This window comes from Diabrotica virgifera, chromosome 6 (assembly GCF_917563875.1).
Source record: "Diabrotica virgifera virgifera chromosome 6, PGI_DIABVI_V3a".
Lineage (NCBI taxonomy): Eukaryota > Metazoa > Arthropoda > Insecta > Coleoptera > Chrysomelidae > Diabrotica > Diabrotica virgifera.
The window spans coordinates 80,623,976-80,641,792 of NC_065448.1; the positions used below are offsets into that span (position 1 = coordinate 80,623,976).

At 32.2% G+C, this 17,817-nt stretch overlaps 1 protein-coding gene across 4 annotated transcripts in view; it reads right to left on the reverse strand.

Moving 5' to 3' along the window:
• Positions 1-17,817, reverse strand: part of LOC126886472 (uncharacterized) — a 614,879-nt gene that overhangs the window by 131,395 nt on the left and 465,667 nt on the right. For all 4 annotated transcript variants that reach the window (XM_050653425.1, XM_050653424.1, XM_050653427.1 and 1 more), the window contains 2 exons: positions 14,217-14,521; positions 2,975-3,164 (listed from right to left, as the gene is read on the reverse strand). In XM_050653425.1, the coding sequence (XP_050509382.1) occupies positions 2,975-3,164; positions 14,217-14,521 (495 nt within the window). The remainder of the gene's footprint in view (positions 1-2,974; positions 3,165-14,216; positions 14,522-17,817) is intronic.

Sequence of the window (17,817 nt, forward strand, 5' to 3'; positions counted from 1 at the left end):
GTCAAGGTCAAGACAGCAAATTAGTTACCATTCCAATCCAGAGATGTCGCTGTCAGTCAATTCTGTTGTCAAATTTAACAACTGACAGTTGACAATTAAATTAATTTGTTATTTACTTTTAATTTTACAGTTTGTGGCTTAATTATTTTATTATAGTGGTGTTACGTTTTTAATTAGGTTTAATCACAATTTTAATCAATTGTATTAATCTCCTCTCCGTTTTAATGAGTAGAATTTTTAGTTTACATTGATCATCCCGTGTTGTGTTTCTCCACATTAAAAAAAAACAATATAATAGATCCTGAAACAGTTTATTTTAATAGACAAGTGTGTCATCAACATTTCGGGCCTATATATTTTTGGAAGGTTGTAAAAGATTATAAGGTAATATTTATCTAAACAATCATCCTACAAGATTCTTTCAAAAATTTTCATTTAACTCAATATTACACATCAGTGCTTTCACGTGACACATGGCAGTAGTGTTTAGCATTTTGAAAACAAATTGGAATATTTGAAGTTTTCAGTAAAATATTGAAGAAAACATTGAATTGTCTTTCTGTTGTTTTAATTTTCTGCGAAATTTCATCAAAAATCCCGCAAAATTTATAATTTGAAATTCCCACGTAACTAAAATTTGTCAATTTAGTTCCCATTCCAATCAAGAGATGGCGTTAATTCGATCCGAAAGATTAACATGGTCGTGAAACGTCTATGAGTATGTATGGTTTGTGCATTATAATAGTATGCAGCTAAATCCAAACATTTCCCATCATGTTAGGCAACCAACAGTACATTTCTCTAAAAACAATTAAAATTAGAATTTTTGCTTTGCTTAGCTCCAATATTTCCACGTCAGGTCATTAATTGTTTACTATGTAGTATATGTCTCATTTTGTTAAACTAAATTAAACTTTCACCTTATCATTTTACAATTGATGACGTCACATTTTTAACCATGAAACATACCCACCTTATATCCAACAATCCAAAAGTTTGTTCTGGAATAGAGAGTTGCTAATTCAGACTTTACAATAGATTCTAATTTTTTAAAAAGAATTTTAAACAAACAATTTTAATTACAATTTCAAACAGTTCTTAACCAAATATTGACTTTATCTTGTCTTGTCATGTCACTCTTTGTCATATAGGGCTTTTCATCGATTGTCATTTGTTTCGAGCTTCTGACATGTGTCACATAATATTAATATATCTACGTCATACGTCTTTGGTTTGTATCATTGATATATACCAAAAACATATGACGTAGATATATTAATATTATGTGACCTATGGCAGAAGCTCGAAACAAATGACTGTGAATGAAAAGGCCTATTGAAAGTCCATTTCCTATTTTATCAGTTGGTCTGTGCCCATTGAACTGGCAAGTACCTAGTTTTTTCGAGCAGAGAAGCATCGTGCTGTTTAAGCATGTACTTAATTTAATCTTGTAACATCGACTGATAGTCTCCATCTTTTCATAAAATTTAAAATGTAAACCATGTATTATGAAGTTACCACTTTAAATAGTGTGCTAGTTACAATTACTTATCAGAATATAAGTATTCTCTACATGTTTTTCTTATTAACAGTCACAATTTTAACCTTTTCGCCTTAATCTAACGTGGAAATACTTCATTCCAGGCACTGAAGATGTTCTGAATTAGAACGAAAACGTTTTGCACGACATTTTATGAAGTTTTTTAATAAACAATTTTATATCAGTATACAACTTGAAGTTTTTACTTCTGTATGAGACATGTTTTAGTTTAATGACTCCTAGAATTTATAACACTCAAACAACTTTGAAGCTGATTATCTCAGAACTATCAAAACTGCACTTAAACCCTTTTATGTTTGACCCCCTCAATTCTGATGTTAATAACCAATGTCTTATACATGAGTGGCATTTTGTTATAGGTACACGATATTGGAAATCTCACAAAATATTTCTGACTATAATTTTAAGTATTTATTATACACTATAATAATTACCCGAAGTAAATTAATTTTTTCTAAGGATGCTATACAATGTGCAACTTCTCTCACTACTTACATACATTTAAAACGAACAATTTCTCATGCAGTGAGAAAAGTCGGCCATTGCAGTGAGAAATATTTTTTCTCACGGGTTCTCGTACGGTTTTCCATATATGATTGCCGTTTCCATTGTAACATGCACAATACAAACACAATTAATGTTGTCAAATAAAATGTATTGGAGCAAAACTTTCCAGGAATTACCTTTCAAAACTGTTCGAAAATAACTGTTAATTAGAATTTTAAATAAATAACGTAGGTAAATAAATTTTAAGAATATTACATACCTACATGTATATGTATTTTATTTTAATTTATGTATATAATATACGTAAAAGCACCTAAATTATTTAATTTTGAAGTTTGGACTTTTGACAAAACCGCATCCATAGAAAAAGTACAGTGTACAACACATGAGAAAATGACATAATTCTCCCTCGCTTGATTTGCGTCCCTCGCCTCGTGCTTCGGCTCGTGCCAACAAACTTCTGCGCTCGTGAGAAATATGTCTTTTTTCTCACTTGTTGTACAATAAACTAATTATTAATGGTTAATTAAGAGGAAAAAATGTAAACCAAATACCTAATACTTCAGTGATGATATCTTATGTAACTAAATATATGTATTCTTAAATTTTATTACTATACATGGTATTTAGATAATAATAATAGATAATAATTTAATATTAAAACAACGTATCAAACGACACTTCTTGTAAGCATTTTCGGACTAGGTGATCTGAGTCGTACCTTAATATTTTGAGCCCAGAAATCTACAGTTAAAATATTTCCAGTTATTAATGAAACACCCCGTATAGGTGTGCACCTGTCAGTTATTCTGTAGATTGAGGTGACTTAAAGTCTTTGATATGATATTACGTATTTCTATACACAAGTATTTTAATGAAAATTCATATTATATATAATATATTTACCTGAACAACAAAGATGTGGTTCTTGACAAAGTGACTTTTAGCTAATTGAGTTCTCATGGAAGCATGAAATACTATAATTTGTGGGCAGTGCCTATCCCATTTGAAAGTATGTTTATCTAATCTTGTGACGTCCGAAACCATTTTCAAAGAAAATGTTTTTTCGATATCATCGCATAACGATTGGTTGTCTCTAAAATAGAATTCATAGCATAAAAACAAAACGTAATTATGTACAGGGTGTTTGGTAAAGAATGTGCCATAGCTTAACCTTAGATTCCTGAGCTTAAAACAGGTCGATTTAAGTTACCTTAGTACGAAAGTTGATAATAACCGAAATACAGGGTGTTAAAGTTAAACTTTTATTTTATTTATTCTTGAATATTTCGACGGGGATCTTTTGGGACGAGAAATCTAAATTCGCCGCCAAAAACTATGTATTACCCAGAGGGCGCCACATACGTCTTTTAGCGCACATTCGCTACATTCATCTCGCTAAACTCAACTGTTTTCGAGATAAACTCGTTTTAAATTTGCGATGCTACATAATTTTTTGCATAATATCATTGCGGTTACACCTGAAAAATAAACTTGAAACCATAGTATGTAATTGTGCAAGTTCTCATATTTATTTGTTTCGATTACATCGAAAATTCCATTTTTGGAAACTATTATGGTTTAAGTTTATTTTTCTGGTGTAACTACAATGATATTAAGCAAAAAATTATGTTGCATCGCAGATTTAAATACGTTTATCTCGAAAGAGGTTGAGATAGCGAGATGTATGTAGTATATATTTCTAAGTAAAAATATTAAGAGAATAAAAGATTTTATTCAAAAAGTATGTGAGTGGGTAATAAAAAAAATTGAATGTATTAAATGAGCGGTGAAAGGCGTATGTAGCGTCCTCTGGGTAAAACATAATTTTTGATGGCGAATTTAGATTTCTCGTCCCAAAAAAACCCCCGCTTACCAAATTTCGTGTTATTATCCCTTGCCTGACAGGAAATATTCAAGAATAAATAAAATAAAAGTTTAACTTTGACACCTTGTATTTCGTTTATTATCAACTTTTGTACTAAAGTAAGTTAGCCTAAATCGACCTATTTTAATCTCAGAAATCTAAGGTTTAGCTATGGCCCATTCATTACCAAACACCCTGTATAATTTTGATCTTTTCATTCGGCAAAGCGACCTCTATTTCTACGCTCTGTACTTTTATTCGCACTTTTAATTATATTGGCCAATTATATTAGTCCTTGTTGCTGGATAATTGTCAAGGTCATAATCCAAAAAAATAATAAGAAGAAAAAATAAGATGCAGGTTATGTTATGCAAACGTAAACAATTGTATGTAGTAAATAAAATTAGTTATTAAAATGCAGTACTGCAAGCAAAATACAATTAATTAAATTTACCTTTATATAATAATTGCATATCATATGAATATTGTGGAGCAATATATAATTTTTCTGCTTCCATGACAGAAGGTATGAAATATACGTCAATTTGACAATTTCAATTGACAATATGAATTATTTAAGATACTTGCAATATTTCTCCGCGACTCGCGCACGGTCGTTTCTCGTTTTCGTTCCAAGTACTTGCACACCGGGTCGCAGAAATATGGCAAGTTATTGAGGCAAGCACAGTGTTGACAAATCTAAAATCTGTGGACTCTTGTGAATGTGGGAGGTGGCATTCTCATTTTTGCAGAAGTTGTGTGATAACTTCAATAACAGTAACTAGCTTTCTCTCCTTCTCAAGTAAGTCGGACATTTTAATAAAAAAATGAAAATATTTAAAAATGCTAAAAAACATCGTTCTTTTTTTTAATTTCTTTGCTTATAACTTTAAAACGTTTCTTTTTGGAGCACAGTAGGACTGAAATAAAATTGCAATAATAGGTACCTATCGCACCTCAGAAACAACACTGTCATAAGTCGAAATTCAGTATTTTTTATGTTTGGTGCATTAAATGGGTATTTTGTTAAACTTTCGTCAGCATCACTGTCGAAAAGATATTTTGTGTTATAAGCGCTAGATGGCGACTTATGTCTGTTATAGCAATAACTATTTTTGTACAACTCTATTCAGCAAAACTGTAACAACTCACTTATGACAGTGTTGCAGAAATATTTAGATATTTTTTTTTCAAATTAAATGCGCTATACTACTATTAATTACTAATAGTGGTAGGTCTTGACAACAACACTGTCACATTATTCTGAGAGCCACGTTTGTGGTGTGATTTCAGTTAGTGTTATAAACGTTTTTTGTGAATTTTTCGTACAGTAGTAGATAAGAAAAAAGGAATTTTAGAAAACGATAAAAGGGGAAAACATAGGCATCAGGTAAAAGTCTCAGATGATATAAAGGAAGGAATTAGAGAGCATATAAGTTCGATACCACGCATTGAATCTCATTACCTTCGTGCCCAAACAAGCAGGGAGTTTATGGATGGAGGAAAAACTTTAGCTGACATCTACAGAGATTTTAAAACAATTTGTATGGAAGAAAATAAAAGTTATGGGAATGTCACCATGTTCTCACGAATTTTTAGGAATGAATTTAATATCTCATTTTTCCATCCTAAAAAGATCAGTGCGGTACGTGTGAAGAGTATAAAAATGCGAAGAGTAAGATCCCATTACAGGAAAATTATGATCATCATTTAAAGGAAAAATATCTATCACGTATTGAAAAAGATAAAGATAATCAAAAAGCAAAGCGGTGAGTGTATTACTGTCTGTTTTGATTTACAGGTAGTTCTCCAGATACCTTGTGGGGACATCAACTCCTTTTACTATAAATCAAAGCTAAGTAAGTATAACTTACTATATCTGACTTAGGATTATTAAATGTTTTCTGCTATGTTTGGCACGAAGGAGAAGGTAACCGTGGATCTAACGAGATAGGATCATGTTTGTACTCATTTCTTAAAAATGAATGCTCTAAAGGCCTTCCTGTTGTATTATACTGAGACAATTGCTATGGCCAAAACAGAAACAAATTTATAACCTCGTTACTTCTTTATGTAGTAAGCAAACAGTTGTAGTAATCACTTTACAGTTTTTGGTTGTCGGTCATACGCAAAATTAAGGAGACAACATGCACTCCTTGATTGAAAAACAGAATAAACGTGTGCTAAGATCTGGTCCTATTTACACTCCTTCAGAGTGGATTCCTGTAATTTCTAATGCAAAAAAAGCTGGTACTTCATACAAAATAACAGAAATGAACATTACAAATTTTTTTGATGTGAGGACATTTGCAGGAGAAAATGGGAACGAATTATGTTTTAAAATTCTGACGGAGAAAAAGTTTTGTGGTCCGACATTGCAATATTACAAGTACTTAGAGATGAACTGTTTACCGTTTATTATAAAACTTCTTACAGTGATAGCAACTTCAAACAAATTTTAATTCGGAAAACAAACAGTAGAAGTTCCACTGGCTTAAAATCCTGATAATATTGAATTAAAACCGCTCTATAACGCACCACTGAAACTTTCCAAAAATAAAATAGATGCCTTGAGCTTTTTATGCAGCAAAAATCACATTATTTTAAAATATCATGAATTTTATCGATCTTTAGGATGCAAAATAGACCCTCCTCTCAGTTTGTACAAGAGCAACATGCAAAAATCATCAAAGAAAGGCGTCAAAAACCAGTAATTACTTTAAAATTAATGTTAAAAATCTAAATAGGTACATGTTTCTAACGAGTATTTTGTAATAGGCAATAAGCAGATTTATTTTATGTTCTTATGTAATTACGTTTGCGTTGTATTCTTTAAATAAATGTATTAAAAATCTTAACAATAATTTTGTAACCTATCATAATTTTCACGTTGAACCGCAATTTCTGTGCAATCTCTAACCACTATGATCAGCAACAGTGGCACATTGTTATAATCCATCTTTGGGTTTTCAGCAACACAGACACATTTGTTAATAATTAATAAGTTGGTTTCAAATTTCTACAATATAGAATACTAATTGATAAAATAACCTAAATTAATCGTATTGAAGAAAAAATAACAAAATTATTAGAAGAATAAAAATGGTATACATTTTTATTTTTAACAAAATTATTGTTCAATTTGTACAAATAATCGAATGTTAGATAGTAAGGATGATCTTTATACGGGATTTACTCAAAATGGCTATTTTTGACTTATGACAGTGTTGTTGCCAAGGTGCGCTATGTACAATTTTCTGTAAGACACGATTTGTTAAAAATGTTTTAATTTATTACCCTTGCTGCAAAATAGTAATAAATACAAAAAGGGGGAAACAAGCCCTTTCTGATTCAATGTCCTTAGGTATACACTTAGATTGCACTTAGGGCCTTTCTAGAAAATTCTTTCCTTCGCCTACAAAATAACTTTGTCTGAGAAATAACAAAGTCCCTTAATTTTTTTTTAAATCTTGCACAAGAACACCAGCATAGAAGTTTGCTAATTTTTCTACATACAAAAGAGCACTTCACCTATTCAACGCAATTTATTGAATTGAAAGCGGATTATTTGGGCGGCTTCTGGAATTTTTCAGAATTATAAACAATTTTTTTACTCATAAACAAATAGAATATCCCGTAACTATTAGCAAATTAAATTCAGAAAACGACGTTGGAAGAGACTCGGCAAGAGGCTTCTTTTAAAAGAAACAAAAGTTGAAGTACGAGCAATATTTTCTGTGAAATACCTAACCGGTCAAAATTGACAGGCATTTGCGACAAAGCTATATAATAAGATAGAAATCTTTGAACCATTACCTTTCAATTTCGGAGCTCAAAATATGGGACCACAACATAATTTTCATATTATATACCCACCTTTTTACCTTTTCCTTTCATTAGGGTGTCCCAAATGTTTGTAAAACCGTCTATTTTCTTTGTTTCTAAAGATATCAGGGACATAAAAAACAAAATGACCACAAAGCATAAGACTACAATACCTTTTTGATACATACTCACACTTATACCTTGTCCTCCCTACAGGGTGTCTCAAATTTAACATCAGAAAACATTTCTTTTCTTCCACCCGGTATAAGTACAAAAAAGAAGTTTGAGTAAACTTTTGCCCAACTGTGTAAATACCAAAGGAAAATCTAAAAGAATAAAAAAATATAGCGAAATCCGTTAATTTGATTATGAAAAAGTCAAATATGAAAATGTGTCAATAGAATTGTTAAAATTCAATCATTGAATATTGTATAGTAGAAGAAGGTATACACAACTTCAACTATAAATTGGTCAACATTAGGTACGGCATTAACATTAATGGCAACAAGTTAAACGTATCATGAGTCATGAGTTACCAACTCAGATTTGCTTACTACATTCCAGCCAGGTGATTATAGCGAACACATTGCAGGAACTATAATACCAATACGTTGACCTTAAAACATTCTCGGAGCATAAGTTAGGGTTATAGAAAATGTATGCTCATTTTCATAGCTGATTTTTTCGTGAACAGATTAACGGATGTCGCTATTTTTTTTATTATTTTAGATATTTCTTTAGTGTTTACAGAGTGGTGTAAAGATTTACGCAAACTTCTTTTTTGTATTTATACAGGGTGGAAGAAAACAAATGTTTTTCTTATGTAAAGTTAGAAACACCCTGTAGGGAGAACGAGGTACAAATTAAAGTATATATTGGAATCGTATTATAGTCTTATAGCCTGGGAGGTAGTGTCAAATTTGACCGGAGTATTTTAGCATGGCTGGTTACTTTTTATTTAGGTAGGTGTTCCAAAGCTTATTAACAAATGATGTGTCAGCTGGCCCAAAACCGGGGATTTTAGACAAGAAAAGGTAAAATATGAAAGTTGATGGACAAACGCTACAACTTAAATGTCAAATATTTATATACGTTACTCAGAACATTTGATAGCCTTGCTTACTTGGCTCCTACCTTTCACTCAGGAGATCCAGGTTCAAATCCTGACGCGGAAAATTCTTTTTGTTTTTTAAATTGACATTTTATTTTGAAAAATAATTATTTTTATAATACCACGTTTTTATTATTTATACGAGACAATATAAAAAAATCTGTTTGTCTTTTATAGAATCGAAAACTATGCATTTTTGGTCATAATATTATGATTGATCTTAATAAGCAAATTTGTTGTATATGAGCCTCTGAAGGTTCCTGAGTTGGTAAGACCAACAATCTAAGTGGAAAGGGAGACATTATTTGTTATTTTTTTGGACAAACTGTTTTTTCTTAATTTTATATGTTGTAGAACCGAAAGATACAATCCTAAATTTTCACTTTTCACTTTTCTCTCACCAACCCCCATTTTTTAATAGCAATCTAAATATTTCCCTATTCTCTATAATACATAAAAATGAATGTTTGTCTGTACCTATTAGGGATGGCGGTTTTTGACAAAAAACCGGTTTTCGGTTATACCGGTTTTTTTGCTTACGGTTTAACCTGGCGGTTATAACCGGCCAAAAAACCGGTTTTTGGAAAAACCGGTTTTCGGTTTTTTTAATCCAATAGGTTACAAAGTTACATTTACAATTACAATTTTCCTCTCCTCACAAAATCAAAAAATTCCCCAACCATTTCAACTTATAAAAAATTTCCCAGACTCTTTGAAATGGGATTTTAAAAAAAATTATATCAACATAAATATTTTACTTAAAAATAAATTGGATAATGCAATATATCTTTTATTTTTACTACCATCAAAAAAAATTTATCATGTATTACTTTTAACACGTTTGTATATATATTTCTAGAATAGGTACATTTTAACTCATTTAATACTTCCTGTATGGGTGTATCGTTTTAAAAACGTAGGGAAATTCTTGGAGATTCGTATTCGTAATCAGTAATACGATATGCATAGGCAGAGCATTATTTTTGGTAATCAGATAAAATCATTCACCGACTTTCAATGTCAAGAGTTAAGAGTTTAGTGTGAAAAATAGATGATGTTTGGCTTGCGTCTAATTCAAAAATGTAAATATTATGATTACAAATACCTTTTCAAGGAAATATTAAATAAAACTTAATAACTGATTCTGCTGGCTGATGTGAGATTGCACTTTCAGTTGGCTTCTGTATTTATAAAATAAAATAAAATTTGAATTATGGTTTTGTTTGGAATAGTTACTTGAGAATAATAATTATGATTGGGATCCCAAATAATACCTAACCTAATCCTAATCACCGTAAAAACCTAATAAACGGTTTTTACTTTAAAAAGAAAAACCGGTTATAACCGGGACAAAAAAATAACCGGTAAAACCGGTTATTGCGAAGTAAAAAACCGGTTTTAGGTTTAAACCGGTAGGTTTTTCCCATCCCTAGTACCTATGTCCCTTATAGAATCGTAAACTATGCATTTGGTAGAAAAAAGTATAGGTACGTAATATTTTTTAGTAGTTTTTGGCTTTCTGGTAATTTTTAGGTATTAAACTTTCAAACATTATTTAGTTTTAAGGTGGTACGAAGTTTGCCGGGTCAGCTAGTTAATAATAAAAAAATATTGGACTAGTGTGGCAAAGATTAAAAAGTATAAATCAATAATTTATGAATTTTAGATTGTAATAAATAAGCGTCAGCTGCATCATGTACGTTGCAAAAAATGTTAGCTGGCCAAGTGGACATGCCGTGGTATTATAAAAATAACTATTTTTCAAAATAAAATGTCAATTTAAAAAACAAAAAGAATTTTCCGTGCCAGGATTTGAACCCGGATCTCCTGAGTGAAAGGTAGGAGCCAAGTAAGCAAGTCTATCAAATGTTCCGAGTAACGTATATAAATACTTGACATTTAAGGTGTAGCGTTTGTCCATCAACTTTCATATTTTACCTTTTCTTGTCTAAAATCCCCGGTTTTGGGCCAGCTGACACATCATTTGTTAATAAACTTTGGAACACGTACCTAAATAAAAAGAAAACAGCCATGCTAAAATGCTCCGGTCAAATTTGACACTACCTCCCTGGCTATTATGTTTTGTGAACATTGTGTTTTTTGAATCTCTCTGATATCTTTAGAAACAAAGAAAATAACAAAGAAAATAGGTGGTTTTCCTCCTTAACATGTGTTTTAACTGAAACAAAACTAAATTAACAATAAAAAATTACAGTTAACAAAACTTTAAAAACAGAAAGGCACACAACGTAAACAGTTCTTATCGATACCTAGAGTTATTTGTCGACCAGGTAAGCGGTATGCACAGCGCAACATAAGAGGGACGAGATTATTTAATGGAGGCTTTGTGATGTTTTGGGCTGGAATTTTCCTAAAAGTAATACGGATTTGGTGTCTAAGTGGAGGCAGTTTAAATAGCGAGAAGTACATTACACATATTCTTTTTTTTTGAACATTCTTTTCCTTTCGTACTATATATAGGAAATAATTTCATCTTAGTGGTATGATAAGACATGGTCCCCTCACGCATCGCACTCGTCAGTTAAAACACATATTAAAGAGTAAAACCAAACCGTCTAGTTTCTTTGTTATTAAAGATATCAGAGAAATTAAAAAAATAAAAGGTTCACAAAATACGAGACTACAACGTAGTATCGATGCATAACCACCGTTTTACCTTTTCCTCCCGACAGTGTGTCTCAAACTATTGTTTCGGTTAAAATATAATCTGTCAAACTACTGTGTAAATAATAAAATTAGTGAAATCCGTTAATTAGTTCACGAAAAAACCAACTATGAAAATGAGCATACATTTTCTATATCCTTAATTTAGGTTTGCCTCGCAGTGTAAATATGACAAAAACAATGACAAACACAGACGACCTCACACGTGTAAATATAAACGGGAGTGAGATAGAACAATTTCATGAATATATCTACCTAAGGCAAATTATGAAAATTGACAAAAAGAACAAGTGCGAAAATCACTAAAAGAGCAAAACTGGCATGGGCAGGGTTTGGAAAACTTAATTTTATACTTAAGAACCGGAAAACACTTTTATACTTGAGGAATAAAATGTTAAAAGAGTGCATCCTTTCTATTATGACATATGGATCTAAAACCTGGACCCTAACCAAGGCAATATGAATAAACTAGCTACAACAGGAAAATAAATGCGAAAAGCAATGTTAGGTATATGACTGTCAGATAAAAAGAGGAACGACTGGGTAAGATCAAAAACAAAAGTCTAGGATATCATAACAAAAATTGCTAAGCCCAAATGGAGCTTCGCAGGCTACACTGACAAACAAAAATATCAACGTTGGAACGTCATATACAACATTGGAGAACATACAAAGGTAAACGACCAAGAGGAAAACCACAGAAGAGATGGGTGGATGACATAAAAAGAATATCCCAAACAAATTGGAAATACGTTCCTTAGGATAGAGATCGATAGAAGGAGTTGGGAGAGGCCTGTATCCAAAAATAGACGACACTATAGATACCGTCAATCGGGGCGAATCGGGTCCGGGGTGAATCATCGAAAATTCGCCTGAATTTCCATTGCTGCAATAATTTTAGAAGACAATAGTTATAATCGTAACGGGATATACGACAGCGGTATAGATCAAGGTCAACGTTCAGTACTATTGTAGTGGTGGTAGCGTACAGGTGTTAAAGGCACACTGATCGTTTATTTACGTTTTTTATATAGGCCGTTTTTTATATAACTTCCTTAGGAAAAGGTATTTATACTAAAATTTTAGGTCTTATTTTTTTATGAGGTATGCTTTGGACCATTTTTTACGTGTTTTGTACTCATTGGCATATTTATCTTATATAGTTTATTTCAATTTTTTTTAACTTTTTGTCACTTTTACTGGTGAATCGGGACAATGCCCAGCCAAGAACGTACAAAAAACGACCTGGTAGCAGGGTTTACCAAAACTATGATCCAAATTTATTTACAACGGCTTTGGAATAGGTAATATAAAAGGGAACAACTAAGCCTTATAGAGATGCTGAAGAAGTATTTGGTATACCAAAAACAACGTTGCAGCCAGCGCCATGCTGCAACCTCTCTCTTGGGGATTTTATTGAAGTCCAATTTGAGACCAATAAGGACGTTTAGGTTCCTTAATTTAGGTTCCTCCGTCCAAATAGAAAAAAGATGAATTGCTTTATTTTTCCTTCAGTGGACGATATAAGCATTATAAATTTATAGCAGATAGTAAAAAATTTCAGCAGCCAATTGTTTTAAAACGTGGTGCACATGAGTTCCCTGTTAATTTAAAACTTAAAGCTTATCATAGCTAGGTGCCTTTGTTTTGTATTAGATTTTTGTGCATTTAAAAAAATGTAACTACCAAAGAAACAATAAAAAAGTCATGTTTTGATCGTAAACTGTTTGTTTTAGATCCTATTTCTTTTTTTAAAGCATTGTGTCCCGATTAACCCCATTACGGGAGTGACTTGCATTTTAAACGCGAAATAAATGAGTGTCCCGATTGACCCCTTTTCAGGGTTCAATCGGGACACCAACAAATACTATTTTTTTGGGCAGACCTATAAATTACTTCTCCCCATGCTTCAATACACACATAATAAACATACATACGTAATAAACAAACGATTATACCAAAGAAATCCGAATTAGAATAGAAAAGGCTAGAAGTGCATTCACTAATATGAAACTGTAGTAGAGGCCTCAGACTAAATCTTAGAAAGCGAGTAGGTACTAAAATGTTAAGTATTTTCTGTTCTTTTGTATGGTGTGGAGATGTGGACTCTCAATAAATAATGCCTCAATAGATTGGAAGCATTTGAGATGTGGACGTATCGAAGAATGCTGAGAATCTCCTGGACAGACAGAATAACCAATGAGGAAGTACTAAGGAGAATACAGAACAGTAGGGAGATACTGGATTCCATCAAAATAAGAAAACTGTAATACTTGGGTCATATAACACGTGGTGACAGATATGAACTCCTAAAATTAATTATGCAGGGAAAGATTCAAGGAAGGCGCAGCATAGGTAGGAGAAAAATGTCCTGGCTGAGAAATTTCAGAGAATGGTTTGGATGCAGCTCAACTGAACTCTTTCGGGCTGTAGTATCAAAAGTGAGAATAGCAATGATGATTGCCAACCTTTGATTTATTTCGTTTTTCCTGTCAGGAGTTATAGCAAAAAAATACCGAAAATCGTCCCGATTCACCCCGATTGACGGTACACAACTTCGAATATCGGTTATCATTTTTGCACCACGAAACTTAAAAAAAATGAAATGTCCAGAATTGATAGGTATTTGTTCGGTAAACTAACTTATTATTAAACGTTACTTTATTTTGCAGATATTTATCCAACAGGTTACAGGATTATGTTGGGCTTGCTCTGTCACTTTTTCATCTCTCAGATGTAGCGGCAATAACTCACTGAGAGATAATGCGTTATTCTTGATTCGCAACCGTGCCACCGCTGCTGCCAATTTAATTTTCTGAGTCCAAAGTGCATTTTCAGTAAAAGTTAAACCATATGCATCAAACAATTCCCGAGCTAAAGCAGCTATCGTTGTTTCCCGTTTATTGAATGATCTGTGGTACAAGTCGTACATAAGAAGCCAAACTATCGGTATATTTTCGGATAACTGAAAGAAAAATAAAATTATTTATTATTATATTATTTAAACAGTGTTTTATTTTATAGATTTACTCTTGAGAATTAATCAAAAATAAAACAACTCCAACCGACATGTATATACAAATTAAGCAACATACAAAAACAAAAACCATAATTTTTACTGATGATCAGCTGATAATCCAAAATTAGGAAAGAGAGCTACAAAGAGTCATCTACAAACTATACATATTTACAATAGTATTTTTGTTGGGAGTAGGTAAGCTACAATTTTACTTTAAAATAAAGTTTTTTGATATTTCGATTTTCACGGTGGAAGTCGTTCTTAACATACAAAATATTAATAAATTAAATAAAATTTGTTTTTGTTGCTTCGTAAAACATAACTATAATAACTTAATTTTATATTTTATCTAAGTTGCATTCCTGGGACGAATTTATTGGAAGATAGTAGCATTCGATTACATGATAATATCAACTTTAACTTAAGAATATCCGTCAGAAAAATCATAGCGTAATATGAGTTATCTTTAAAAAAAATTCACATTCTATGAAGACCATAACATTTTACCCTTAGTAATCCCATAGTAACTCATGAGAAAAAACCAGGCAAAAACCTCATATCCCGACATGGTAAGTATTTATAGTACGGGATCCGAATATAGGTCGATCTGTACCCAACTGCTTTTCGGATGAAATATTTTTTTTATTAAATTTCATACATAGACAAAAATTTCTAGCATGGGTTGCCTATCAAAATCGTGTCATAGCTATCCTTAAGGGGGGCCGTAGCGGTTGATTTCAATATTTCAAGCACATTTTTTGTTGAGAGTATGGTATAATTATTTTATTTTTAAATTAAATAGGCATATTCAGTACAATTCATAAATTATTCAAGAAAAAATTAAAGGAAAAATATTGAAAAGTAAGCCAACGGTGGCAAATTTTTAAAGACAACTCAAAAAACAATGAATTTTGTGGTGGACATCCAACTCATCGTTGGATCATGGTAAAGAAAAAATTCAAAAATATTTTATTAGCTTAGCAGTTTTTCCAGGTAACGCTGTTGAGTTTTTAAGTTTTTTCGAATTTTGATTTTTTGTTATCACTCAGAAGTCAAAACAATGATTTTTTTTGCAAAAAGGGTGAAAAACAACATAGTTGTTATTGTTAACCAAAAAATAAGCATAAAACCAAAAATATCCCGACAGTATTACCTCAAGGAACATCTAAAGAAAAGATATACAAAATTCCAAGTGGATTGGTCAAGTAGTTTTTGAGTTACAATGTCTACAGGCTTTGAAAAAAGCAATTTTGAGAAAAACGCATTTAAAGTATGTATTGTCAACTTTTATTTTCAATTTCTTTTTTGTCTGTCAAATCGTAAAGTGATGCACACCGGAATATGTTTTTGAATCGCGGGGTAATTTACAAAAGAAAATGAGAACAGCTGTTGAATGTTTCCCACTACGCTCAAGCGCGCTGGGGCGAACATGCTGCAAAGCGAGTCGAAGGTAGGGAGGTAGGGAGATAGTGTTGAATATCCCTATCTTCGACTCGCTTTGCAGCAGGTTCGCACCAGCACGCTTGAACGTAGTGAACAACGGTCAACAGTTTTTCTCATTTTCTTTTGTAAATTACTCCGCGATTCAAAAAGATATTCCGGTGTGCATCATTTTACGGATGTTTCATCATACCGCCCAATAAGTCTACTGCCAATAATGTCAAAACTTCTTGAAAAGCTGTTACTTAAAAAGAATTATGAGCGACCTAGAATTCCAAGACTGGATCCCAGAACACCAATTTGGATTCCGGCAAGATCATTCTACAGTGCAACAATGCCATCGCATATCAAATGTAATTAATAGAGCTTTGGACAATAAACAGTATTGCACAGCAGCCTTTCTGGACATCAGCCAAGCATTTGATAAGGTATGGCACCCAGGATTACTTTATAAAATCAAAAAATCCCTACCCAACAAATACTTTGACTTATTACAATCATATCTAAATCACAGAGAATTTGAAACTAAAGTGGAGGATGAACTATCAAACCGTAACAAAATTCAATCAGGAGTCCCACAAGGTAGTATATTGGGTCCACTTCTTTATGTACTGTACACATCCGATTTACCAACCTCTCCACAAACCACCATTGGAACTTTGGCTGATGACACAGCAATATTTGCAACTGAAGAGGATCCAAGAGCTGCAGTATTAAAACTTCAAGAACACCTAGACCAAATTGGACAGTGGTTAAAGAAATGGAAGATAAAAGCTAATGAAACTAAGTCAACACATATAACTTTCACACTAAGGAAAGACCAATGCCCAAATATTAGCCTTAATCAAGTCAACAAACCACAACAGAACATCGTCAAATACCTGGGGCTTCATCTTAATTCTAAATTAAACTGGAAACAACACATTTTAAAAAAGCAGAAACAAATTGAGTTGAGAGTGAAAGAAATTAATTGGCTTATAGGTAGAAAATCTCGACTCTCAATTGAGAACAAACTGCTGATTTATAAAACAGTCATCAAACCTATATGGACGTACGATATAGAACTATGGAGTTGTGCCAGCAAATCAAACACAAAAATTATCCAAAGAACTCAATAAAAAATTCTACGCACCATCGCAAATGCCCCGTGGTACATTTCCAACCAAACCCTTCATACAGACCTAAACATCCCGTTAGTCAGCACAGTAATTCAAGAAAGAGCCAACAGACACCACGAGAAATTGGAAGGCCACCCCAACCAATTAATAGTACCATTACTGCAGCCATTAAACAACAGAAGATTGCGAAGATTATGGCCCATAAATCTTCGCTGAAACTGAGGTGAAACCGCTGGGTGATGTACCTCATAACGCCATTTTAGTGTACAATACTACATTGATATAAGTTATTGTACTTGTTATCAAATTAACTAATAGAATATGTAATACTGATTGTTAATAAATGCTTACAAAAAAAAAATCATTTTACGATTTGACAAACAAAATAGAAATTTGATAATAAAAGTTGACAATACTTTAAACGCTTTTTCCTCAATACTGCTTTTTTCAAAGGCTGTAGACATTGTAACTCAAAAAGTACTTCGCAGACACACCTGGAATTTTGTATATATTTTCTTTAGAAATTCCTTGAGGTAACGCTGTCAAGATCTTATTTGTTTTATACTCATTTTTTGTTTAACAATAATAAAGATGTTGATTGTTACCCTTTTTGCAAAAAATCGTTGTTCTGACATCTGAGTGATATCAAAAAGCCAAAATTCGATAAAACTAAAAAACTCGACA